The following is a 26,819-nucleotide window of genomic DNA, read 5'->3' as shown; positions in this document are numbered from 1 at the left end:
TGGTAGTACTGAGAATGACAGACTGCCAGCCATTTCCTTCAAAGGGTCCACTGCAGTTCTTAGTGGTACGCGGTTTATATTGAGGTTCAGTTTCCGTGGTCTCGCTATATATTTTTTCTTCTTTTAATTACAGTTTTTACTGTTTAATACTGTTTGTATAATTTTCCGAGTTATCCATTACACTTGCTCTTTCTTAACATCCACCCATTTTAACATCAATTCATTGTATTTTTTTATGTTAAATATAGTGTTTAAAAATCGTGTTTGAACATCTTAAAGCAGGCCTCTCAAAGTTGCAGCCTGCAGAGCATTTATGGGCCGTAGGATGATATTTTGGCAGTCCCATACTTGACAAAAGTTTAATGCGAGTGCGACCTCTATGTTTTTTTGCTTGGACATTGCCCTGAGCGTTCATTTATTTATTTATTTTCCATATGGGGGATTGATGTGGCGTAAAATTGTGGTTGTACATACGTTTCCATCTCAACGGGACATGCTTACTTCTGCTTTCCATTTCCTTCGGAACTGGGATCATTCTTCTGCCTATTTACAGATGACGTAACCTTTACGGGAACCTATCGTATTTTATTTGACAACGGCCAATGGCAGCACAAGACACGACTGGTTAGACCAATCGGGGACCGATGAGGTAACTCAACGGTTGAAGTTGAGTACAGCTTGTTTTGTTTGTGCTATGAGCACTCTTACAGATGTTTCTTTTCCAAAAATGTGAGAATTTAGCAGCATTTGGGCTGTTAAGAGGTATAGGATTTGTAGTAATTTAGAGCAATGGGGATGTTTGACTACACCGTTGGACAAGAAAGTTTAGCGACTGAGGCCACTGAGGTAAATGCGAAAGGTTAATGCTAACGTTCGCCTTAACTTAATGGAACAGTTGACTGGTAGCCAAGAAGCACCTAGCTTCCTATCACTTATCATTTGTTGACACAGTTTGGTCTTTAACTACGAATTTGTCGACTAATTCTTTGTTGTCCAACTTTTATTTTTCATCGAAATCAGTGGAGTTTTTAGAAGGATGGTTAGTAACACTCGATAGCACGTTCACGTCGTGTTTTCAATCGCAAGAACAAACAACCCAAAAATAATCTAATTTCAACAACATTTTCTGTTTCTGCCTCGCTGACAATTAACTAAAATGATTTGGTGTGTTTTTCAGTTGTAGCATAGCACAAAGCCTGTTAATATGAAAAGTGTGAATTCACACGTTTTTGGACAATTTTAATGTTACATCTCCATTTTTGCATTGATGAATGCTCATTCAACATTAGTTCCAACAAATGGGAGTAGTTTTTGCTGGACAGCATCCTCAAAGCGTTTACATGGACTTTGAAAAAAAAGGTGTATGCCAGATGAAGAAGTAACTTCTGTAATTTAAATTGTATGTATGGAAAGAAAACATGTTTAAAAGTGGCAGAACATCTTTTAAAACTGACGTGCCATCTGAGCAAATCCCATGTGTTCCATTTGAACCCCAAAACTACATTTTTTTTTGTCTCGACAGGAGAAGTTGGTGTGCATGGGTTCGAACAACGATAGCTATACCTGTGAATCTGGTCACTGCTGTGCAGAATCGCAGTGCTGCAGCTACTACTATGAACTGTGGTGTAAGTTCCCCAACCTCTTCTTTTGGCACTCATGAGCCGTTTGAGGTAGAAGCAATTGTATGTAAATCCATATTGGCTTTGGGTCTTTAATCTTTTAATATAATAAATGTTGTTGTTTTTTTATCAGTACGTAATTAGAGTCGATTTTACAGGAAAAAAAAGAAACATTTGCACTTTATGGCATCGTATAAAACTAGGAATACAGAACGTTCCGTTTTTCTGCTGCTGTCACTAGATGATAGACGGAAATAGGAATGTACTAAACCACTTCTTCTCTTCTTACACTTTTTGTAAACACCTACTTGGACAAATCATACTTTACATTTCTTTTGCATGTTTTGAGGAACTCCACTTCGCTGTATGCCTTTTTAGCCTGTGCAATCCATCCATCCGTTACCTACCGCTTATCCGGGGGCCGGTCGCGCGGGCATCAGCTTTAGCAAGGAAACCCCAGACTACCCTCTCCCCAGCCACTTCAACCAGCCTCCAGATCCCAAGATGTTCCCAGGCCAGCCGAGGGACATGCTCTCCCCAGTGTGTCCTGGGTCGTCCCCGGGGCCTCTCGCCGGTGGGACATGCCCGGAGGCATCCAAACCAGATGCCCGAGCCACCTCAACTGGTTCCTCTCAACGCGGAGGAAAACTTATTTTTGACGCTTGTATCCGGGATCTTGTTCTTCTGACCGGTAAATCGGGAGCTTCGCCTTTCGACTCGGCTCCTTCTTCACCACAACGGGACCGCATCGCTGCAGACGGTGCACCAAAATCTCAGATTTGGAGGTGCTGATTTTCATCCCAACCGCTTCACACTCGGCTGCGAACAGCCCCAGTGAGAGTCGGAGATCACGGCTTGAAGAAGCCAACAGCACCACATCATCCACAAAAAAAAGTAGAGATGCAATGCTGGGGCCACCAAACCGGACTCCCTCGACGCTTCGGCTGCGCCGAGAAATTCTGGGAACAAAGGGCAACCTTGGCGGAGTCCAGCCCTCACTGGGAATGAATCCGACTTAGTGCCGACAATGCGGATCAAACTCTGACACCAGTCGTAAGGGACTGAACAGTCCTCACAGGACTCCCCAAGGGACACGGTCGAACGCCTTCTCCAAGTCTGACTGGTTTTGAGTTGTCAGTACTGACTGTTTTTTTAGCCCCCCCAACCCCCTCCCCAAATGAAACAAAACTACACATTTCAGAATGTCTTTTATTGTGGACAGTCTTAGGCACACCTGTGCACTAAACATGGTGTCTAATCCGCATCTTGATATGGCACATCTGTGAGGTGGGATGGATTATCTCGGCAAAGGAGAAGTGCTCACTATCACACATTTAGACACATATGTGAGAGAAATGGTGATATTGTGTATGTGGTAAAAGTTTTAGATCTTTGAGTTCATCTTATTAAAAAAATGGGAGCAACAAAAAAAGTGTTGTGTTTATTTGTTGTGTATAAAGCCAATGCATTATTTAATTAATTAATTTATTTATTTTCCTAATACTTACCAGGTAAAACTAAACAATGACATACCACGGAAGCTGTTGTTCTACTGGTGTGCAATTTTTTCTATGTAATGGCAGACATTTTGTGGCCGTCTTTACAGGGTTCTGGTTGGTGTGGACTCTGATCGGCATCCTGACGTGCTGCTGTTTGTGTCAGCACTGGCGCTCCAAACAACGCTTCCAGCAGCAGCGCCGGCAGAACGAGATCAACCTCATTGCCTACAGAGAAGCGCACAACAACTCTCAGCTTCCGCTCTATCTCAGTAAGGAGTGGTTTGTGCGTCTCGCCGCACGCCGCCTCGAGTCCCGCCAAAGGACGTCAAACTTGTTTTCGCCGCGGGTTGCATTGTAGCTACGCTTGTCCTCAGTTGTACGATTATCGCAGTCAAACCGCGTAATGAATACTTGAGTTTGACGCCGGCTTGGCACAAAGCCGAACATCACACGAACCCGATTCCAAATGAAGTTGGGACGTTGTGTTAAACATCAATAAAAAACGGAACGCAATGATTTGCGAATCGTGTGCGTGGACACTCGGCGCGATTGTGAGCGTGAAACGTTGTTTGTCTATTTGTGTTGCGCCCTGCGATCGGCTGGCAAACCAGTTCAGGGTGTACCCCCGCCTAATTGCCTGAAGACAGCTGGGATAGGCTCCAGCACCCCCCGCGACCCTCGTGAGGATAAGCGCTTCGGATAATGGTTGAATGGATTTTCAATCTATATTTAATTGAATAAATATAGAGATATTTAATGTTCAAACTGATCAACTTTATTGCTTTTAACAAATAATCATTAACTTAAAATTTTACGGTGTCAACTTGTGCCACTAAGCTAGGACAAGTGTGAAAAAAAAGATAGACCCGTTTTTTTCCCCATTAACAAATTTGCTCCCAAAAACGTATAAATACGTTCTATTTTAAATGTTTTAAGTGTCCCAAAGACAAAGAAAGAGTAAAGCCCTGTTAGTCTCTACTGAAAGTTTACAAAACGATCCCCTGTGAAATGGTCACTGCGTAGGCGGATGTTGTTTTTTGGAATTTTAGCCCTCCATTAACGTGGCTCTTCTCATTTTTGGGGTAATTTAGCCGACGACTTTTGTAAATTGTGGCATCCAGATGAGATTAGAAAAAAAAAATCTGTTACTTTTATTATGTTATTTAAATTGAATGTGGTACACGTTTACTAATTTTGCATATATTCTACATGCTCTATGCTTTTGTTTGTTTTGATAGAATGAAATAAGTGTTAATGAACGTGTAGAAACGAGTCAATGTGAAATCTGGACGGACATGTTTTTTTTTTTCTAGCTCAAAAACATTGTAAAAGGAGCTGTTTTCCGTTATTATAATCCATCATTGATTGTGATTTTTATTTTTTTTTTTCAGGATTCCTCCCCTCCTACCTCTTGCCAGCCTACGACGAGGTCATCGACCGTCCGTCTACTCCCCCTCCTCCTTACACGCCCGTCCTGGCGACGACCCCGCCCATAGACGCGCTCACTGAATCCCGTCGCCTCGCGGCCGCGTCCGTCCCAGGCGACGCCGTTTGCACGGACATACCAGAGACCCCGCAGCCCCTCCCTCAAAGCACTTGCGCTAACAAGGAGTCAATGCAGTGCCGGTACCGGCGCTTCACGGGCGACTCTGGGATCGAAGTGTTTGATGGCCAGGAACTGTGGGATCAGCCCGGGTTCTTACCCAGAGAAGAGGCGGATGACGACGGAGTGGGACGAATGGAGGAAGCCTGCGTTGGCTGTGGTTCGGTGAGATGTGAGCACGGCAACAATAATAATAATAATAATGGCCCGAGCAATGAAAACACGACTCAACACACAACTGTGGATACAGAACCACACGTTTCATAGGTAAACACCAGAGGTGGGCAGAGTAGCTGGAAATTGTACTCGAGTAAGAGTAGCTTTACTTAAAAATTAATATGGGGGGGGTGAACGGCTCTCTATAAAGACTCGGGTCCCATCATTACGTAAAAAAACAGTAAAATCGAATACATGTATGGGGTGGCGGGTAACGACTCTTCACACGTCTACTCAAGTAAAAGTAAAACTACTCTTAAAAGTACTTTTTTTTTTTGAAAAGTTACTCAACTAAATGTTACTACCCACCTCTGGTAAACACTATGAAGTCCTTGCAACTGTGCAACATGGATAGTTAAGGGATGGTCTTTGTTCATGTTCAATAATAGGAATGTTTGTGTCTGGGCTGGAATTGAGCGTGTTTTACATTTGACAGTTTTGTTTGCAGCGTGTGGATAAATCTGGTTGATTCCAGCCTTTCGTTGATGCAGTAGCAATGCAAGCCAATATATGCTGACAATATTTTTCAGGAATCATACATTTTTTGCCATACGTTCTTAATCGCAGTTCAACATTCAAAAATGTATGTGAACTAATTTTGTTTCAGGGAGAAGTGTTATGTATGCATTACATTTTATAGTTTAAAAATAAAAAACTGTTATTTACTTACTTTTTTGCCTGATTGAAACTCATTGCATGGAACATTCTTGGGAGAGTGAATGAGAGTTGCGTACTAATCATTTTCCAATGGAGACCCAATAAAGTTCACTGGATGTCAACTTATTGTAAATGCGTACTTTTATAACTTTCGAGGACAAAAAAATACTTAGAAAGTTGTTTCTTCCAATTGAGATCTATGGAGACGAATGCAAGATACACCACAATCGTGCTTGATTTACTTTATTCTTATATTATATATATATATATGGCTATAGTGCAGTTTCACAGACCAAAAGGTTGTTATATATGCAATGATGGAACTGTAGCCTACTAATTATTCCAACTAATTATGTGGCATTAACGTTTTCATCCTCTACAAAGACCATTAAAAAAAAAGAAAAGTGTAGAAATTACACACTTGTCATTATGACTTCTGCACTTGTCACGGCTGTGACTTGAGCAGTTCAAACTAAGTTGTTTAACTCGTTTCTGCACTTTGCTGAGCTGCTCAACTTGTGGTCTCAGTTAACCCACCGAAGTTTTAGAGACTCACGCCGTGCGCATGCTCAGTCCACCGACTGGACGGGGTCGTGTAGAATGTGAGTGTCGGCGCTTTCTTCCTGTAATCCTTGTCATTTCTAGTGCAGTATTTGCTAACTTTACAACATTGTTGTGCAAGTGAACCGAAACCAACATGTGTTTGTGTTAGCATTCCGTAGCGGGGATCGAGTTGCGGGACCGCAAGCAGCGTGGCTAGGCTAGGTTAGCTGTGGCCGAGAAACACCGGACATAACATGTTGATTAGAACTAAGCTAATTTTAGCGTAGCCTCGACGCTCCTCTGGAAGATCAAGTTCAGACATAGGAAAGAAAATAGTGAACGAATTTTGCAAACGCATTAAGGAACATATCCTTATACCACGCAAACATAATATCCGAATTAATGTGGTTTCCTTAGTTCGTCTGCAGTTTTGATTGCTTTATTTTGAAAACGGGAAACGGAAATTGTGTTTTGCGGTATACGTGGAGAGCGTATATAAATGTATATGTTTTATTAGTTATAGTCCTGCATTTAAATTCACACATGGCGTAATGGATACTGTAGTGTACGCACAAATACACAAGATTTTTTTTTAAAATAAAGTGAAAACATTGTAATTACTGTACTCATAACAATAAACTTTTCACGTTTTGCATATATTCCACATGGTCAGGAAATATTAATATAATATTTTAAAATGTATAGTATGACATTTTTTGAACTGGCGTTATCAGAATATATTTTTATTGTTGGCAATATTATTATTCATCTTCTGATGATGTGTTAGTGCACGGAAGTATGACCTGGACTTTTTTTTTTTAGGTAGATGACCTGAAGCTGCTCTCTGATTGGTTGCATTAAGTTTTTTTTCTTCTTTTATGTCATACAGTACAACCACTTGAAGCTAAAACATACAAGTGTCATATCTATCCCTATAAATCAGTGTTTGCATTTCTGACTTTCCCTCACTTAAAGATTTACTGTCAGCGGCTCTTTTTTTTTTTTGCAGAAACAACTGTAACGGTATAAGATGATGACTTCTTGGAGTGACCGTCTACAGAACTATGCAGAGCTTCCAGCAAACATGGATGGTGTTGCCCTCAAGAAATATCGACGTGAAACTCATCACAGGTTTGTGTCAGTTGTATTATATATTCAGCAACGGCTAATTAGCGTTTACTCTGCTGTTTTTCTTTAATATATATATATATACAGTATATATATATGTATATATTTGCCTTTATTGTTCCAATTGCTATTCACACATTTTTGTAAATTGCATATTATGCATTATTATGTAACACATCAGCCCCTCACCATGGCATAGCCCAAGTGGTAGAATCATCATCTCCCTACCAAAATGTTGTGGGTTCGACCATCAGCCCTTGTGACCATGCCGAGGTATCCTTAACTCATTCACTGCCATTGACGGCTATAGGCGTCAAAAATTCATTTGAACTATTTCTATTTAACATTTTTTAAAAATTTTGTTAACAAGAGTATGAAAACCTAGAGAATTTTTTTTTCTATAGACGTCAAAAATTCATTTGAACTATTTATATATATTTTTTTAAATACATTTTTGTTAACAAGAGAATGAAAACCTAAAAAAAAAATTGGGGTGGTACATTTAGAACAGATGTAAAATTTGTGATTAATCGAGAGTTAACTCTGACTGCCAAAAACGTTAAATAACGTTTAGTAAAATCCTATGGAGGAGTGCCAAAGACGTTAAAAGACGTTTGTTTCAAAACAGAGGTGAAACTAACCATTTTCTATTGTGGATTACTGAAAAACGGAATAAGGTAGAAACAAACTTTTTTTTTCTGATGAAAGATGAGAGTCCAATCTTTTTTTGGTAGTATGTGTGTTTCCATAGTCCAAACACATAATTTTCTATGGACCTTGAAAGATCAGTCAAAATGCTTAAAATCGGCTGGCACCCACGGCATCCCTTTTCTGAAAACATCTGGCAGTCAAAGAGTTAACTAGTGAAGTCATGCGATTAATTACAATTACAAATTTTAATCGCCTGATGCCCCTAATTTACGCAAAAAAATTATTAATCTTTTTTTTAAAGAAAATATCATTTAAAAAAAATCGTAAATTGTAATTAATTGCATGACTTCACTAGTTAACTCACAATTAATCCCAATTTTTATATCTGTTCTAATCCAATAAAAAATAACATTCTAGGTTTTCAAACTCTTGTTAACAAAAGTGGAGAACATTTTTTACTAATAAAAATAGTTCAAATGAATTTTGGACGTCTATAGCCGTCAATGGCAGTGAATGTGTTAAAAAAAGATGCTGAGTTGAGACTGCAAGTGAAATTTCATGTGGTCACACGCGAGTGCATGTTTTAATGCTCCCTCTCACTATATAAGACATTGGTGGTTGAAAGTTGCAGACTTTTCACTGCTTTAGTCAATCGCCATCTCGTTATTATGAAGAGTAGGGGTGTGCTAAAAAAAAAAAATTATGAAAAAAAAAAAGCCCAAATATTTCAAATAAGCACATTTTAGAGCTCTAATTTCAATACTTTGATATTTTTACTCATATCGGCACAGTGTCTATTTATAGTTAGCATAGCATGTAACTTCGTTGCGATCCGATCACCGCAGATCAAAAGCCTTCGATCGCCTGTAAGCGGACATTGGGTTCGATTATCAGCACAGTGTCCTCAGCAACGAGTCTTCTATTTTAAATGTAATCAGTCAATACACGGTGCTAAAATCCATTCATCATCCGTGACTTTCTTCTTCGGCAGACTCAGGGATCGCTACGGCGCAACGGTCGCACATCAAAGTTTGTGCTTATGTGTCATAAAAAAGGCCAAAAAGGCAAATGACTGTGTTACATCATTACCCCCCCCCCCAAACTGTTAATTCAAAGGTCTTACAGCCAGGCTAACCCTGTAAATGTAGCCTTGTGGAACACCATTGAGAATAGCAAGTTTGCCCGTTATTGTGACTGCCATATGTTGGCCAGGCCACTCAAGTTGTTGGAGAGGAAGTTCAGGTTAGCTCCATGTGAAAACAAATTGTTCACGTGGCCACAAACGCATTCTTTTATGATTAAAAGAAAGATGCTTTTGTTTTTGTTGAGCTGTTCAGACTGGGCCAAGTAAAAAAAAAAAAAAAAAGAATTCCTGGGCTTCCTGTGTATGTATTTAATTTAACCACACACTGTTTTCCCATTTCAGGGTTTTTGTCAACCGAAGCTTAGCAATGGAGAAGATCAAATGTTTTGGTTTTGATATGGATTACACCTTGGCAGGTAAGTGTACATTTTTCGGAAAAGTAAAAAAAAAAAAATTTAAGTCTGTTTTTAGTCACGATTATTTTCAAACACAAGAGCTTTTGTTTTTACGTGTGGGTGTGGCAGAGCGAGAGAGAGACAGAGGTTGAAGGTTGAATTTCAGGCTGATCCAGGCTAATCAGATGATGTCATGCGTTAAAAACAAATGACAAAAATGGTCAAAACCTGTTTTGTTATGTATATTGGTTCAGACTACTTATTTGTGAAGTAATTGATGTTTATCAAGAGAAATGCAAGCACTCAAAACAGCTTAAATACATTTTCAGGCACCGTAAAATGTCCTGTTGAAAGCATGCGCACAACAGAGATCATTTTCTTGACTTCAAGCTGTTTTTAAGTCGGCAGGACTGAGCAATAATTACTTTGTTATATAGATCTTAGCATGATAATTTGACTAACCGTGATCTATAAACACCTATTAAATCATTCACTGCCATTGACGGCTATACACGTCAAACAATTATTTGAACTATTTCTATTAGTTTAACATTTTTTTCCATTTTTGTGAACAAGAGTATGAAAACCTAGAATGTTTTTATTGTACATTTAGAACAGATATTAAATTTGTGATTAATTGTGAGTTAACTATTGAAGTCATGCGATTAATTACGATTAAAATTTGAATCGCCGGATGCTCCAAATTTTTTATCTTTTCTTTTTAATTCATTGACGTCTATAAACGTCAAAAATTCATTTGAACTATTTCTATTAGTTTAACATTTGTTTCCATTTTTGTGAACAAGAGTATGAAAACCTAGAATTTTTTTATTGTACATTTAGAACAGATATTAAATTTGCGATTAATTGCGAGTTAACTATTGAAGTCATGCGATTAATTAAGATTAAAATTTTAATCGCCGGATGCTCCAAATTTTTTATCTTTTCTTTTTCTTTTTAATTCATTGACTGCCATTGACGGCTATAAACGTCAAAAATTCACTTGAACTATTTCTATTAGTTTAACATTTTTTTCCCACTTTGTTAACAAGAGTATGAAAACCTAGAAGAAAATTATTGTACATTTAGAACAGATAAAAAAAAAAATCCTGAGTTAACTAGTAGTCATGCGATTAATTACAAATTCTAATCGCCTGACGCCCCTAATTTTTAATAATCTTTTTATTTTTATTTTATTTTTAAAAAAAAAAGAGAGGTAAGAAAAGATTCTTAGAAAATTAGGTGTGTCAGGTGATTAAAATTAATTGTAACTAATCGCGTGGCTTCACTCGTTAACTCACGATTTAAAGAAAAAGAAAAGATTATTAAAAATTAGGCGTCAATAGCATTGAATGTGTTAACTAGCTGCTTGCTATCCATGCCGTACATGGACATATATTAGCCTGAATTACAATATGTGATGTAGATGATGTTCCTGAATTCTGCTAAAGAAAATCTTGTCCATTTGTGTGCATAAAGTGTATAAATCTCCAGAGTACGAAGCGCTCGGCTTCGACCTAACAGTGGAGCGCCTGGTTTCCATCGGCTATCCACAGGAACTACTCAACTTTATCTATGATCCTTCCTTCCCCACACGGTTAGTCCACAAAACTCTCATTTTCTTATGTTACAATTTCAAGTCATGCCATTTATTTGTTGGGGTTTTAAACTACAAAAAAAAGCTTCCTTTTTTGTAGACGCAATGCCAAATACTGTGAAGATTCACTTCCCCAAATTGTTTCCTCAGAGGCCTCGTGTTTGACACTCTGCATGGCAACCTGCTCAAAGTGGATGCTTATGGGAACATTCTAGTTTGTGTGCACGGGTTCAACTTTATTCGAGGGTGAGAATCTCCAGCACACATGCTTGCACCCGTTGCATCCATATCACAAATTTGCTGGAAAGTATTCAGTTATGGGCATATCTAACTATGTATTGTGGCGTGTGGTTTTAAATGTTTCGACCATACGGTGGCAGATCACTGGCTTTGATAAACATTTGTATCAATAACAAATTGTATTTTTTTAAATATAAACATTGGAACTGATACGTTGTCTAATAAATACTGTAATTGGAGACTGTACACCAGCACTAAAATTATTGACATACTCAAATCAATTACACACATGGGAAAGATCAGTTTATATTGCCAATATGTGTTCCTATTTGTATTTTTATTATTATTTTTTACGTATTGCAGTATAATTGATGGATAGATGGATAGATAGATAGCTGCTAGCTAGATAGCTAGATATATAGCTGCTAGATAGATAGCTTCTAGCTAGATAGCTGCTAGCTAGCTAGATAGCTGCTAGATAGATAGCTGCTAGATAGATAGCTGCTAGCTAGATAGATAGCTGCTAGATAGATAGCTGCTTGATAGATAGCTGCTTGATAGATAGCTGCTAGATAGATAGCTGCTAGATAGATAGATAGCTGCTAGATAGATAGCTGCTAGCTAGATAGATAGCTGCTAGATAGATAGCTGCTTGATAGATAGCTGCTTGATAGATAGCTGCTAGCTAGCTAACTAGACAGAAAGAGAAAGGTAGGTAGGTAGATAGATATTGTCAAAGTCATCTACATTTTACACACCGCAATTTATGCCCCATTTTTGTGTTCGACTGTACCAACTGTTATATTTTTCACAGTCATGTTTAGCTGTTTTTTTTTTTTGTGTTACTTTTGCGCAGGGCCGACATCAGAGAGATGTACCCAAACAAATTTATTCAGCGTGGAGATACAGAGCGCTTCTACATCCTCAACACTCTCTTCAATCTGCCCGGTAATAATCTTGAATCCCAAACGAAACTTCTTGACATGGGGGGTTAAAGGGAAACTCGGCAAAATATCTTCTGCACTGCATGTGAAATCCTTTTCTTCTATACTTACCGTTATATCAAGTCGACAAATTCACAACAAAATGTACCTACGCTTGTCGAACCTCATTTTAAAACAGAATTTGGCCATTGTAATAAATTCTATTTGGAGTCATTATTTCCATAACATACCATAACACTTTGAGTAACTTTATAGGCCATGTTTTAAGTAACATTTTTTAAATTAGCTACGACTAACATTAATTGTCATACAAGCATATGCAACAGTAATTTTATTCTTTAATTTCATTAGCATGTTCAATGCATGTTGTATAATGTTTCATAAGGCTAATTAAGAGTATGCATCTTATTTTTTTGGGCGGGGCATTACCCTACTGCTATAATTTATATAATTTTTTTTTTACCATTTATTTGTTTAAGAATTGGTGGTAGGCTTGCGGAGTGTGGTCTCTCCGAGCCAATATCGTAATTGGCATCGGCCTCGAGAAATCCAGAAATTCGCGCCATATTTGAAAATGTTTTGCTGATAAATGTTCCTTTTCAGAAACCTACCTCTTTGCCTGCTTAATTGACTTCTTCAGTAACTGCTCTCGCTACATAAGGTAATGCATAATCCTTGTTACAAAACCGTACATATTACCGCGGTGCTTCACACACATCTAATCGTTTTTTAATTTATTTTATTTTATTTTTTTATTCACACACATCTAATCCTGTCGTCATATTCAGGTGCATTTGACATCATCCCATTTATGTTATTTATTTTTTTATTTTTTTTCATGAATACGTGTATGCACTGCATTGCCTAATTGTATATATTCATAACAGTTGCGATACCGGCTTTAAAGATGGTGACCTTTATATGTCTTATAAGAGCATGTTCCAGGATGTAAGAGACGCCGTGGATTGGGTTCATTTCCAGGTAGATTAACATTCTTTTCTAAAATAGTCACTTTGGTATATAGTGCTTTTTTTTCTTCTTTTTTTTTTTTTTTACTATTCTTAATTCTTCTACTAAAGGGCTCTTTAAAAGAAAAGACTGTTGAAAACCTGGAGAAGTATGTGGTAAAGGACGTAAGTCAAACGGTATCTTCATACTGAAACTGAATTGTTCAAAACTACATTTTCAGTTGTTTACTTCTGTGACTTGTCTTCCTTTGTTGTTGTTTTATGTTTTTTATTTTTATTTTCTCCCACGAAGCCAAAGCTTCCTCTCCTCCTCAGTCGCATGAATGAAGCAGCCAAAATATTTCTGGCAACCAACAGTGATTACAAATACACAGAGGTGAGCTAATTATTAACACTTGCCTATAGAAGCAAAGAAACATAGATAGTCTTTATGTATTGTGGACCAGAATGTCCATATTTGCTTAGCTTTTTTTCTTTTCTTTTTTTGTTGCAGAAAATCATGACCTACTTGTTTGATTTTCCTCATGGTCCAAAGGTAAGCACAATTTATAATTGGTGGGCTTAACACTTACATGTACGACGGTGGATCAGGGCCATATTTTTTTATTTCATTTTTTAGAGTGTGGGGCAGTATTTCGAGAAAAAACTCGCGAATTTGCCACTTTTTAAAGTTGGTGTTTTTTCTCAAAATGTCAAATTTGCGAGAAAAAACACAGCAACTTACGAGAAATACAGATAAGCGTACGACTCGGATGTTTGTGCCAATACTTTTTGGTCGGGTTTTTAAAAATGGAGATAGTAATTTGCTTTAGCAGAGATTAATGTTTGAAGCGTTAGGTACGGTCACACCCTAATGATCAAGCATTTAAATTAATTTATTAAAATGTATATTTACTTGTACATTTATGTTTCCAGAATTATTATTTACACATTCATACTTTTTTTTTTGTTTGTACAAGTTGCTAAGTTGATGTGTCGAATCCGCTGCTCTCCGTCATTCACTTGCATTTACCTAAAGTATGCTAGCTTCTGATTGGTTAGTGTGAGTCAGCTGATCAGGAAGTGTCCCTGCCTTTTCATTTTATAAACAGTCTCCCATTAACCACCAATGAATCCTCACATTAGACTATAGCTACGCTACGTGTAAGTTTTTTATTTTTTTCTGTGAATATTACCCCCCCCCCCCCCTGTGAAAACTATTTATCACTATCGTATCGTCTCAAATACATTTCTATCATGTCTTTTGTTGTATATGAGATACCTTTTTGAAATATTTGTGCTTCTTTTGTAGTCTGGTTCAGTCCACAGGCCCTGGCAGTCTTACTTTGACTTGATCCTGGTAGATGCCCGCAAGCCTGTGTTCTTTGGAGAGGGAACGGTCCTGCGACAGGTTGACACAGTGAGTGTACGACCACAACGTGTGTAGTGAGTGGAGGTTGGGATAAGAGTCGGCGCCGCCATGCATGAGCTTTACACAGAGGCTGCAGTTACGCTTTAGGCCAGAGGTGGCAGTCACGAGTAAAAAGTGGCCGAGTCCACAATGATTCTTTAAAAGTATCTTTAGACTATCAGACTTTGATGGAATTGGCAAAAATAAAAATGTTTGTTGTTTATACCCGAAATGAATAAATTATTAGATCAGACTGTGAGTATATACTGTATTTATTCATTTATTTTAGGCAACTGGTCGACTCAAGATTGGTACATACACCGGACCCCTCCAACATGGGATTGTTTACTCTGGAGGTAATGCATCACCTCATTTAAGAAATAAATTGAAATATTTGGTTTGCTTTACGTGCACTTAATCAAACAAGATGTGTACTTTTAATTTAAGAAGCACATTTCAGTTAAAGTATGTGTTTTTCAATAGAGCTACAACGACCTTAATGCAACTCTCAAGTCACCTCAATTTTTATTTATAGCATACCTGTCAGAATTTGTGACCATAGGGGGCAGTGTTGCATCATTAAAACTTTTGTGTCTTCATTATTAACTCATTCAATGCCATAAATTATTTTCTTTTTTTTTAACTCTTTGACTGCCAAAAACGTTAAATAACGTTTAGTAAAATCCTATGGAGGAGTGCCAAAGACGTTAAAAGACGTTTGTTTCAAAACAGAGGTGAAACTAACCATTTTCTATTGTTGATTACTGAAAAACGGAATAAGGTAGAAACAAACTTTTTTTTCTGATGAGAGATGAGAGTCCAATCTTTCATTTGGTAGTATGTGTGTTTCCATAGTCCAAACACATAATTTTCTGTGGACCTTGAAAGATCAGTCAAAATGCTTAAATCGGCTGGCACCCACGGCATCCCTTTTCTGAAAACGTCTGGCAGTCAAAGAGTTAAAGATTAAAAAATATATATATATTTATCGCATGACTTCACTAATTAACTCACAATTAATTAAAAAAAAATTATATCTGTTCTAAATGTACAATAAAAAATTCTAGGTTTCCATACTCTTGTTAACAAAAGTGGGAAAAAAAAGTTAACCTAATAGAAATAGTTCAAATGAAGTTTTGACGTTTATAACCGTCAATGGCAGTGGAAAAAAAAAAAAATTGGGGTGTTAGGCGATTAAAGTTTTTAATCCTAATTAATCACGTTTATAACCGTCAATGGCAGTGAATGAGTTCAACACAAAACATACTCACCCATGGTAGAAGTGGAGACGTTGACAATTTTGTCCACGTGTGTTAAGTGCTGTTGACTTGTGTCCGCAGGTTCTTCTGACATCGTATGTGATTTGTTGGGCGCGAAGGGCAAAGATATCGTATACATTGGAGACCACATCTTTGGTGACATTCTGAAATCCAAGAAGCGCCAAGGCTGGAGAACGTTCCTCGTCATACCGGAGCTGGCCCAGGAGTTGCATGTGTGGACTGAAAAGAGCTGTAAGAATACACGGACACACTACAATTGGCTACCTGCACACACGATTAACTCATTCAAACCCCCAAAAATGTATAAATACATTTTTTAATACTTTGCCCTGCACTCTCAAAAGTATTTATATGTTTGTTTGTTTTTAATGCTAGCTTCTAAACATGAAGAAGTGGCTTAAAGCAATGGTAGTTACTACAAAAAACGGCCAGCAGGTGGCAGCAGAGTATAGGAGATCATCCAGGGTCATTTTGCAACAAGCTCCTTTTTCAGTGTTTTCAACAGGTTTGTGAATAATGATGAAACGTTAGCTATATTCTAATGCTAATTGCTGCAAAACAGAAACAGATACAAAAAAAAAATCTTCATGAAAGAAGAGACTCTAATCTTTCTTTTGGTAGGTTCCGTGTTTTTATAGCAATAGAACAGAATATTCTGTGGACCTAAAAAACAGCCGAGAGCGAAGGAGGTTACTTCAGTGAAAATGGCTGCGAGTGAATGAGTTTAATTTATTATCAACCATTTTTTGGGTTGATTTTCAAACCTAGCTATTTGATATAAGCAACCCAAATTACATCCAATATGAGTATGGCTGGATATTCCTCACTCAAAGTCTTTATCCCCTTAAGATAACTTTTTCTACTCTTTATTTATTTTTATTTTTTAAATCTTTTTTCCGGCCTACTTTTTTTGCTCACGTCGACCCTCAAATTTGTGGTCTTCCGAAGGTCAAGTTCAAACAAGACGTTTTTAGGTTTCACTTTTTTACCGAGTGTGAAAAGCATTTTCTGTCAAATCAACTGGGACGAGCGGTTTATGAAGAGTGTACTAATGGAGATCTTTTTTTTTTTTTTTCCCCCAGCTATATTTGAGGAGCTTCAATCTCTGGACTGCTTCCTTGCTGAGCTTTACAAGTAGGTTTGTGGTTTTGTGTGCATGTGTGAATAATTAGAGCTAGTTCACTGTGTAAGTGAATTCGATTCCGATATTTGGGGTCTGCGATTCGATTTAGAATCGATTTTCCATTAGGAACGATTTTTTTATTCAAAATGATTTGATTGACAAGGATTTTTGCTTCAATCTATAGATGTGCTGGGAATCGTAATGATCTACGCCAGTCTGACTCGCTAATGCTAATTAGCGCGCTACTCGCGGCACTTTATCACTCAAAAGAACGGCTCCACGCTGCAAAAAAACAACTTTTATTGGAATAACAACCGTCAATGGCAGTGAATGACTTAATGACTGTGCTCCCTTTTCAATGCAGGCATCTGGATAGCAGCAGCAACGAGAGGCCCGATATCAGTTCACTCCAGCGACGTATTAAGGTGCAACCACTTGAGCGCACACCGATTAACTGATTCACTGCCATTGACGGCTATAGGCGTCAAAAATTCATTTGAACTATTTCTATTAGCTTAACATTTTTTTCCACTTTTGTTAAGTTTTTTTTTTTGTTGAGTATGAAAACCTAGAAACAAATGTTGTACATTTAGAACAGATATAAAATGGATGATTAATCGTGAGTTAACTAGTGAAGTCATGCCATTAATTACGAAAACTTTTAATCGCCAGACGCCCCTCATTTTTAACTCATTCACTGCCATTGACGGCTATAGACATCAAAAATTCATTTGAACTATTTCTATTAGTTTTCCACTTTTGTTAATAAGAGCATGAAAAAAATATTGTGCATTTAGAACAGATATAAAATTTGTGATTAATCGTGAGTTAATTATTGAAGTCATGTGAGTAATTAGATTTTTTTAAATTAATCGCATGACTTTACTAGTTAACTCACGATTAATCACTAATTTTATATCTTTAAATGTACAGTAAAAAAATTCTAGGTTTTCACACTGGTTAACAAAAGTGGGGAAAAAATGTTAAACTAATAGAAATAGTTCAAACAAATTTTTGACGTCTACAGCCGTCAATGGCAGTGAATGAGTTAATAATCTTTTCTTCTTCTTTTTTTAAAGAGTATTTTAAATTATTTTTTTTAACTTTTTTTTTTTTTTTTAAGAAAAGATTATTAAAAATTAGGGGCGTCAGGTGATTCATTTTTTTAATCATAATTAATCACATGACTTCACTAGTTAACTCACAATTAATCGCACATTTTATATCTGTTCTAAATGTACAATAAATAAAAATTTCTAGGTTTTCATACTCTTGTTAACAAAAGTGGGGGGGAAATTTTAACTAATAGAAATAGTTCAAATGAATTTTTGACGTCTATAGCCGTCAATGGCAGTGAATGAATAAAATAAAAGATAAAAGTGATTAAAGTTTTTAATCTTTATTAATTACATGTTTATAACCGTTAATGGCAGTGAATGAGTTCAACACAAAACAAACTTACCCACGGTCGAAGTTCCAATGAACTTTTGACGTCCATAGCCGTCAATGGCAGCCAATGAGTTAAAAGACCATTTCTTGAATCTACCCCCGTCCCTTCCAGAAAGTGACACATGACATGGACATGTGCTATGGCATGATGGGAAGTCTGTTCCGCAGCGGATCCCGCCCCACTCTGTTTGCCTCGCAGGTGATGCGTTACGCGGACCTGTACGCGGCCTCCTTCATCAACCTGCTCTACTATCCCTTCAGTTACCTCTTCAGAGCTTCGCATGTGCTGGTGAGCCATTCGCACTTTTATTATGACGACTGGTATAACCGTCAATCCATTGTGATATTCTAATCCCCCCCCCTTCAGATGCCCCACGAGTCAACAGTCGAGCACATCCACGTGAACGTGGACAAAGAGTCCCCGCTGGCCACGAGAAACCGCCACGAGGTGGACTTAAAGGAGGTGGAATCCAAACGGAACCAAATGACCCGATCCGTCAGCGAGATCCAGCCCGCTCATTTCTTCCCACAAGCCCCGCAGGAGATCACGCACTGCCACGACGAGGATGATGATGAAGAGTAGAAGTGGGAGGAGAGGAGCGAAGGGAGTATTTCAATTCTATCATTTGTCTGTAAAATAATTACAATCGCTGTAAGTACATATGTGCGGACGAGCTAATCCTGCGTGCACACTGCCATCTACTGTGATGGATGTGCAATTACATTTCATTCTAGTTTGAAAAAAAAAAAAAGAAGTGCATGAACCGCAATGGAAAATGTTTCTTTTTCAAATTTTATTGATTTTATTTCTGTGTTGAACTATTTTCTTGTTCGTGATATGATATGGACGTTTTTTTGTAGAGTTTGATATGAGCAATTAATTGTAATCAATGGGAGGCAATAATACAGAAGCGTGGAACTGCCAAAGTGGATTCAATATTTTTGACTACCAAATACGTATTGAAATAAGTTTGAATGTTTTTGCGAGTACATTCGAATGTACATTGCTAGTTTCACGCTTTTGTTCCAACTGTTTGTTTGGTTTTTGAATTACCAAATGTTTGGCAATTATGGAGGACCAAAACTGCCAAAATAAATGGATAAAAGGGAAAATAGAAACGGATACAAAAATATAATTCAAAAGTTTTATACAAAAAATAAATATAAAGTGAAATAAAAACTCTCTCTCTCTTTATATGTATATATCCCTAAATAAAAAAAATAAAATAAATACAAAATAAAAAAGGAGATTCAAAAAAAAAATATATATATATATATATATATATAAAAACAAATGTTTAAATAAATACAAAAATAAATATAATAATAATAGATAGTTATCCATTGCTGGAGCTCTCCATGCAAGCCGGCGAGACTTCCTTTTTTCGCAGGCCCGCTCACTCGACCAATGAAAGGCAGTTTGCAACGGCGGAGCCCAACCCAAGACATGCTTAGGACCGCCCCCTCATTTGAATAACATTTCGACCTGACACAGCGTCTGCTGCATGAAATGAATAAATGTGAGAGCAGAGCGTTTTTATTGATTGATATTTAATTCTATTTATTTTTTGGGACATTATTTTTATAATTATTTTTTGAATCTCATTTTATATTTTTGTCTTTATTTTTACTTTTAATTATATATATATATATATGTATATATATATATATATTTTTTTTTTTTGTATTAACATTTAATTTTTGAATTATATTTTTTATATCCATTTTTATTTAGTCATTTGTTCATTTAGTCATTTATTTATTTTTAATTTTGGCAGTTTAGGTCCTTCATAGGCAACGAGTTCCTATTTGAACACCAATTTACTGTAATTTGGTAGTACAAGCCAGGACTGAAAACTAGAGGGGGGGGGGTGACTCTTGATCGAGTTCCCCTAAAATTGTGTGGTTTTGTACAAAACAACCCAGGAATTTATGTCAAATTGACCCAAGTAGAGGATGGGTTCATTTTTGACCCACGTTGGGTTCTTTTTTACTCAAACTGCGTGCCCTGCTCTGTGATTGGCTGTCACCCCAGTTCAGGGTGCACCCCCGCCGACTGCATGAAGACAGCTGGGATAGGCTCCAGCACACCCGCGACTTTTGTGCGAATAAGCGGTTTCATTTCAATTCTGGAATACAAATATGTTTTGTAGTCTTCAATTAATTGCGTGTCTTGACGTGATCAGGGCTGATTACTGATTGTTTTTTTTTAATTTATGTTTTGTGTGTTAATATTGTTGGTCATGTTCATTGATGGGTGCTGTATGTTTTTACATATTGAATAGAACAGTTTAATGCGACTTATTATTTTGATGACACTTGGTCAGGTGTTCTAAACTGTTACTTGCATTTGTGCAATTGAACCAAATGATTTTATTTTCCTATCAAGTGATAAAGCCTTTCAATGAATTTTGCATTTTGTGGTTCGGTTGCCTTTTTTTAATTTATTTTTTATTTACTCAAACGGTAACTTTAGTTTTTGTATACAGCATAAATTACACCAATGCATAATTACACATCAGACAACAGCCATATCAAAAACGCTGCCTTGGATAAGGGCTGAAAAGAGCGCTGACCTTCCCCAGCCAAGGCCAAATTTGGCATCTGTGCCAAAACAATGCTTTCTTCCTTGGACATCGCTGACGTCTCACTCCTCCATGAAATTGAGTATAGAAATGTGCCGAGTAGTTTTGGGTATTCTTCCTTAAAAAGAAAAAAACAGCTTAAGTCTATGTTGCAAAATTTATTCTACCTTATTTAGCTATGACGAGTAAAATACGGTATTGTTGTGGAGGGAAAAAAGTGATCAGAGCGTTTTTGTGTATATACACTAGGGGTGGGAATCTTTGAATGTCTCACGATTCGATTCCGATTTTTGGGCCTGCGATTCGATTCAGAATCGATTTTCTATTCACGATTTTTTTATTATTATTCAAAATTATTGGATTGACAATTTTGCTTCAATCTATAGATGTGTAAGGAATCGTAATGAGCTACTTCAGTCTGACTCGCTAATGCCAATTAGCGCGCTACTCGCTGCACTTTTATCACTCAAAAAAAACGGCTCCACGCTGCAAAAAAAACAACTTTTATTGGAATAACTTGATCGTGACTTTTTCCTTCTACTCGCTAATGTAGCTACAACTTAACAGTGTATCAGACCGCGTGGAACCACACTGCCCCTCAGTGGCCAAAATCGGGTACAACATGAACAGCGCTCCCAATAAAAGGCACACACAGACAAAGGCAAGACTGTATTAAATCATTTTAATAAAATTGATTTGGGGACATTTACAATCGATTCTGAATCGTACAAAATGAGAATCGCGATTCTTATGAGAATCGATTTTTTGGCACCACTTTTCAAAATGTGTACATCGACAAGATAAGTTATAGGTTTCTGTTTTTTAATCTTATTATTCAACTTGATAAGTTTAATTATTTAAGAATTAGAAAGTGTTTTATATTATTGACTGCATTAACATTTTTCATAGGCTAACTTGCATAATAAGCCTTTTTGTCCAAAATAAATACAAATTGGAGGTGCCTATTCTTCCGACTGTAATTATTTAATTAAAAAAAAAAAAAACTTGTACTATAACCAATCATAATGGTGTCATGGAATAATATAAAAGTATGTCAGGAGTTTTTTTTTTCTTCCATGACCTACATGCCTTCGGATTCATTTTTTGTTTTTAAAATGCATGCTGTTTGTGTTCTTCATCAGCGACATGTACACATGGATTCATTATATGCACGTGGAGCATGCGCAACATTGGGTAACATCTCAGCATCAGGTCTCAGGGACGCCGTCAAGGTCACGCAGCTGCTTTGGCCAATAAACTGCTGATAAGTTTGTCCTTTCGCTCATTATCTGAATTCTGAAGTCTGCTGATGATGCAGTCACAGTCAAGGGCATTTGATAACATGTTCTTCATATTAACTTTTATGCTTTTTAAGAAAAATGTCTTTCTTGGTGTACTGAATAAATGCGGAGAAGAAGGAATATATGTAGGCCATTTTCCTATAAGTTGATTAATATTAGAAAGACATTTTCTTTCAATTTTTTTTTTAATGGTTTTATATTTGTAAATGTCTTCCATTCTGATACAGTTATCAAGTATTGAGAATTTGAGGCGATCGTATTAATGGTAATTCTAATGTAGTTGTGTACAACGTTATGTAAATAAATAAATAAAAAAAGACAAGATTTATTTATAAGAACACATTTCTCAATTGCAAGAAATTTAGAGACTTCATCATCTACAGTTCATAATACAAACAGAATCTGAAGAAATATTTCTAAATCTCTGCAAAAACAACAACAAAAACGATAAGTCCGAAAACCAACATTGAGTGCACGTGACCTTTGATCCCTCAGGCAGAACTGCATTAAAAACTCTCATCATGGTATAAGGGGTCACCAACTCCGGTCCTTAAGGGCCCTATCCTGCATGTTTTAGATGTTTCCATCCTCTAACACACCTGATTCAAATGCTAGCTCTGAGCTCATCATTTGAGCTTCTTCAGCTGCTCTCCGCACATTTCATTTTAACTCATTCACTGCCATTGACGGCTATTGACGTCAAAAGTTCATTTGAACTATTTTTATTGGATTAACATTTTTTCCCACTTTTGTTAACAAGAGTATGAAAACCTTTTTTTATTGTACTGTACATTTAGAACATATATCAAATGTATGATTAATCGTGAGTTAACTATTGAAGTCATGCAATTATTATAATTTAAAAAAATAATGACCTGAGGCGGTAAAAAAAAAAAGATTATTGAAAATTAGGAGCGTCAGGCGATTACATTTTTTAATCACAATTAATTACATGACTTCACAAGTTAACTCACAATTAATCACACATTTTATATCTGTTCTAAATGTACAATAAAAAATGTGAATGTTTTCATACTCTTGTTAACAAAGCACACTCGATTCAAATGATAGCTCTGAGCCGATCATTTGAATCAGGTGTGTTAGAGGCAGGAAACATGCAGGCTAGGGACCCTCGAGGAACGGAGTTGGTCAGTCTAAACATGACATTCTGATGAACATTGTGTTTATAGAATTGAACAAAAAAAATCCGAGAACAAGGATAATTTTGTCCTTGTTTTATTAGTTGCCAAATCCAGTGTGACATCTTACCCCATAAAGTGTGACAACTTACCCCATATAGTGTGACAACTTACCCCATATAGTGTGACAACTTACCCATTGGTGGGGCAACATGTCACATGTTCGTTCCCTTTATTTGTTGGCTTAGAAATCTCCACTGACACAAAGTATGAAAATGACACGAAAACAAAAAAATATACCAAGAAAAAGTGATACACGGGGTCTTCCCTATTAGACGAATACATTTGTAAGTCTGTTGCCCACAAAATGGGAGAGTGAAAAACGTGCACGCACGACCACAATAATAAACACAACGCTAACACCTGCCCGTGTCTGTCACTCAAAACTAAACATTACTATCTTTGCACAGGAAGAACATTTGATACAATTATTTTGTGGAAATATGATATTCTGCAGGCAGTCATAATAATGTTGTGGCTGCTCTTATCTCATGTAAACGTACTTGTCTACTTGAGCAGATGTGTCAGCTGATCCTGGAGGTTTTTGGAATGCTCCACACTGGCGAGAAGAAGAGAAGAAAGCGGCGGGCATCACATGATGTTATGACTTACGGATGAGACGGATGTGCATGTAAGTGACTTTCTACAAAAAAAAGCACAACAAAAGGCTTGTGTTGAGACTCACTTCTTCTGGATGGCCTCCTGCCTACATGGAAATAAAGGCGCAAGAGGGATGGGTGAGCGTTTCATCTTTGAAAGTTCCGGTGGGTAGAGAAAAATCAAAAGTGACTTACTGATATTGTAAATGTGTTGTTATAATGGACATTTTTCTTAGACTCTGAAAGACAAATGCATCGTGTCCATCAGGTGTCTTCCGACATCATTTCCAGCCTTTGCCAAAAAAAACGAAATCTAAATTCTCATCCAATCAAAATAAAAGGTGTCCTGCCACCTCTTGACATTGAATTAAAATTATTCTAATTATTGTAAACTGGCTGTCAGTCATTTGCACTGCGCCGCTGTCGTTGTTATTCATTCAATCGGCCTGCTGGGGTGCCAAAGTTTTTTGTTAATTGCTCGTCAAAGTATCATTTCACGTTAATACAGGAATGTGTTTTTTTTTTTTTGAAGTATTAAAATGCATACAGGTGTACACAATTCATAAATTATTTTACTCAATATAAGCTCTTTAGCACTTTTGCAAAATGTAGCTCACAGAAGATAAAAGGTTGGAGACCCCAGGTATAGATGATTTTTTTTTTTTAATGGAAAAAAATTTAACTGTATATAGATATAGACAGGCAGATATTTTTTCATGATGTAAAAAAAAAATAACAATGATTTTATTTTTTTTAAAGGTGGTTGCTAATAGCCGTCTGGTAGCAAGACATATTTTGACTGGGTTAGATTTGCACACTCAAATCAATCAGATGATGCAAGACTATTTCTTGTGCATACACAACAGATTAGCACTTGGATTTAGGTCAGAGCTCTGACTGACCCATTCCAAAACTTGAATTATTCTAGTTAAGTGCCACTTTTGTTGATCTTGATGTAGACTGGGGTCATTACTGTATCAATTCCTGGGCATGTGCATTTAGTAGTGTTGTTGTTTTTAAATAAAATTTTGTTTATATCACACAGCACTATTAGTGCTTAAAATTCACTCACTGGCATTCATCCATCTACCTGCATAACTTTCTATCTATCGTGATGCTAATCACCACAGATAATCCATTTTAAATCAAACAAAAATAGCCTAGGAAAATGACATGCCGTCAAGAAGGGGGAGAAGTGAGGCACGAATCACACCTAGGAAAAAGGAGCGTTCACGGCAAAGTAGTAATGTGGGTAGATGTGTCATATTTAGACATCACAAAAGTGGAACTATTTGTCACAATTCAGTTTGTTTGGTTTTGAAGGTTACTTTTCACATATCCGATATTAATGCGGTCCCCACCATCAGAACTTATTTTAACAGGCTATAGCTCCAAAACTAACAAAAAATTGACCACGTTTTATTATACACACGAATATGTTTTCATAGTTACATCCTCTGAGTGTAGAATGGCATCCTCCTGAATAACCATATTCCTGGCTGCTTGACCTAGAAGCTGGAAGACATCACAACAAATATTAGGCAGGAAGTATACAAAAAAAAAAAAAAAACACAAACATTCATTTCATGACGCTTTATTTTGGGCCAGTAGTGCATGTTGTGTGTTTAGCATTCGGGTCATTTCGAAGTCAGCTACATCAACAAACGTTGTCCCAACAAAGCAGGGTTAGCATTAGCAAATGAACCTGACTACTATGTGACGTCATTCCAATACCAAAAACAACCTACCTCTTGGCTACGGGAAACTTTCAGCACCTGGCGCGTCATTGCGATCACGTCCACGCTGCAAGAGCCCACTTTATCAGATAATAACCCTTTAACGGATTGTCCAAACCGAGGTTGAGCTTCGGTGGACGCCATGTTTGTGTTACTGTGGGGGTTTGTCAGCAAACAACGGCAGCCGAGCAGGGACTAACGAGTTGCTGTTGTTTTTTTTAAAAGCTTTATTGAACAACGTGCATTTTCAGCAACAAACATCCCAAATGTCACATCAAAGATGTGCAAGTTCAAACCAATAACAATATGAATTTTACAACAACATAATTTTGTAAAGACACAAGGCACAATGAATCAGAAAACAGCACGTACAGAAAAGAAATATAACTATATATAAAGTAAAATAACAATCTCAATCTTAGCATCTTATTGGATGGATAAATATTATTTAAAATTTTGAAGTGGACTTCCTCGTCTTGGGGCTAACCTGATGCTTAATGTATTTAGTTCGAATTTTCTTAATGTCAGGTTTTGTTTTGAACCTTTTACAGATAGTGGACAGATTTTAAAACGTTGGTTTCTCCTATATAAATGAATATTTTTGCCACAGTTGGCCATTAGCCACTCCAGTGGACACTAGTGTAGTCTTGACATACACTGCTATCCAGTGGAAAATGTTTGCAAGATGGCCGACAGAAGTTCAGATGTGACGTGCAAGGAAGGAATAAGTGTCTATTCCTTCGATTCCAGGAGGCCTTTGCAAGTAAAAAAAATATATATATATATTGGGACATCAAGCAGTAACTAAGGAGTAATATAATTGTTAAAATATCCAAGTATTGATTTTATAATTTGAGAAAATGGCGATTGATTATGAGTCCACTAAATTGAACTTTGAACATCATTAGCTGTATTGTAACTTTGTTGCTTTTGAAAATACTTCATCTGCAGGTTTTTTTCCCCCTTAAATCACACAAAAAAATTATTTTAGGAATATTTAATGGATTTTAGAT

General features: G+C 36.9%; 3 protein-coding genes across 4 annotated transcripts; 2 read left to right on the top strand and 1 right to left on the bottom strand.

Moving 5' to 3' along the window:
• The first annotated feature begins 617 nt into the window (after positions 1-617).
• LOC144061904 (WW domain-binding protein 1-like) lies at positions 618-5,606 on the top strand. The gene is made up of 4 exons (XM_077582822.1): positions 618-846; positions 1,523-1,625; positions 3,226-3,387; positions 4,510-5,606. Exons 1-4 carry the CDS (start codon positions 790-792, stop codon positions 4,986-4,988), a joined length of 801 nt encoding a protein of 266 aa, XP_077438948.1. The 5' UTR covers positions 618-789; the 3' UTR covers positions 4,989-5,606.
• A 544-nt stretch (positions 5,607-6,150) lies between these two features.
• Positions 6,151-20,800, top strand: nt5c2a (5'-nucleotidase, cytosolic IIa). The gene is made up of 18 exons (XM_077581628.1): positions 6,151-6,196; positions 7,147-7,268; positions 9,343-9,416; positions 10,875-10,992; positions 11,143-11,238; positions 12,089-12,180; positions 12,780-12,837; positions 13,064-13,157; positions 13,256-13,309; positions 13,437-13,520; positions 13,638-13,679; positions 14,436-14,543; positions 14,824-14,890; positions 15,875-16,045; positions 16,897-16,948; positions 17,302-17,362; positions 18,499-18,675; positions 18,754-20,800. Exons 2-18 carry the CDS (start codon positions 7,168-7,170, stop codon positions 18,967-18,969), a joined length of 1,665 nt encoding a protein of 554 aa, XP_077437754.1. The 5' UTR covers positions 6,151-6,196; positions 7,147-7,167; the 3' UTR covers positions 18,970-20,800.
• On the bottom strand, positions 20,785-25,990 carry borcs7 (BLOC-1 related complex subunit 7). 2 transcript variants are annotated; one of them, XM_077581630.1, is made up of 6 exons: positions 25,819-25,990; positions 25,523-25,585; positions 24,266-24,309; positions 24,157-24,177; positions 23,975-24,030; positions 20,785-21,089 (listed from the first exon to the last, which is right to left on the bottom strand). In XM_077581630.1, the coding sequence occupies exons 1-5, from the start codon at positions 25,948-25,950 to the stop codon at positions 23,979-23,981; spliced, it is 312 nt and encodes a 103-aa protein (XP_077437756.1). In that variant the 5' UTR covers positions 25,951-25,990; the 3' UTR covers positions 20,785-21,089; positions 23,975-23,978. The 2 variants fall into 2 exon arrangements, with proteins under 2 accessions (XP_077437756.1, XP_077437755.1); XM_077581629.1 differs by lacking the exon at positions 20,785-21,089 and having other exon boundaries at positions 22,582-24,030; positions 25,819-25,988.
• Between the last annotated feature and the right edge of the window lie 829 nt (positions 25,991-26,819).

Source organism: Vanacampus margaritifer, chromosome 12 (assembly GCF_051991255.1).
Source record: "Vanacampus margaritifer isolate UIUO_Vmar chromosome 12, RoL_Vmar_1.0, whole genome shotgun sequence".
Classification (NCBI taxonomy): domain Eukaryota; kingdom Metazoa; phylum Chordata; class Actinopteri; order Syngnathiformes; family Syngnathidae; genus Vanacampus; species Vanacampus margaritifer.
Note: the sequence above shows the minus strand (reverse complement) of the source record. Positions and strands in the feature narration are given on the sequence as shown.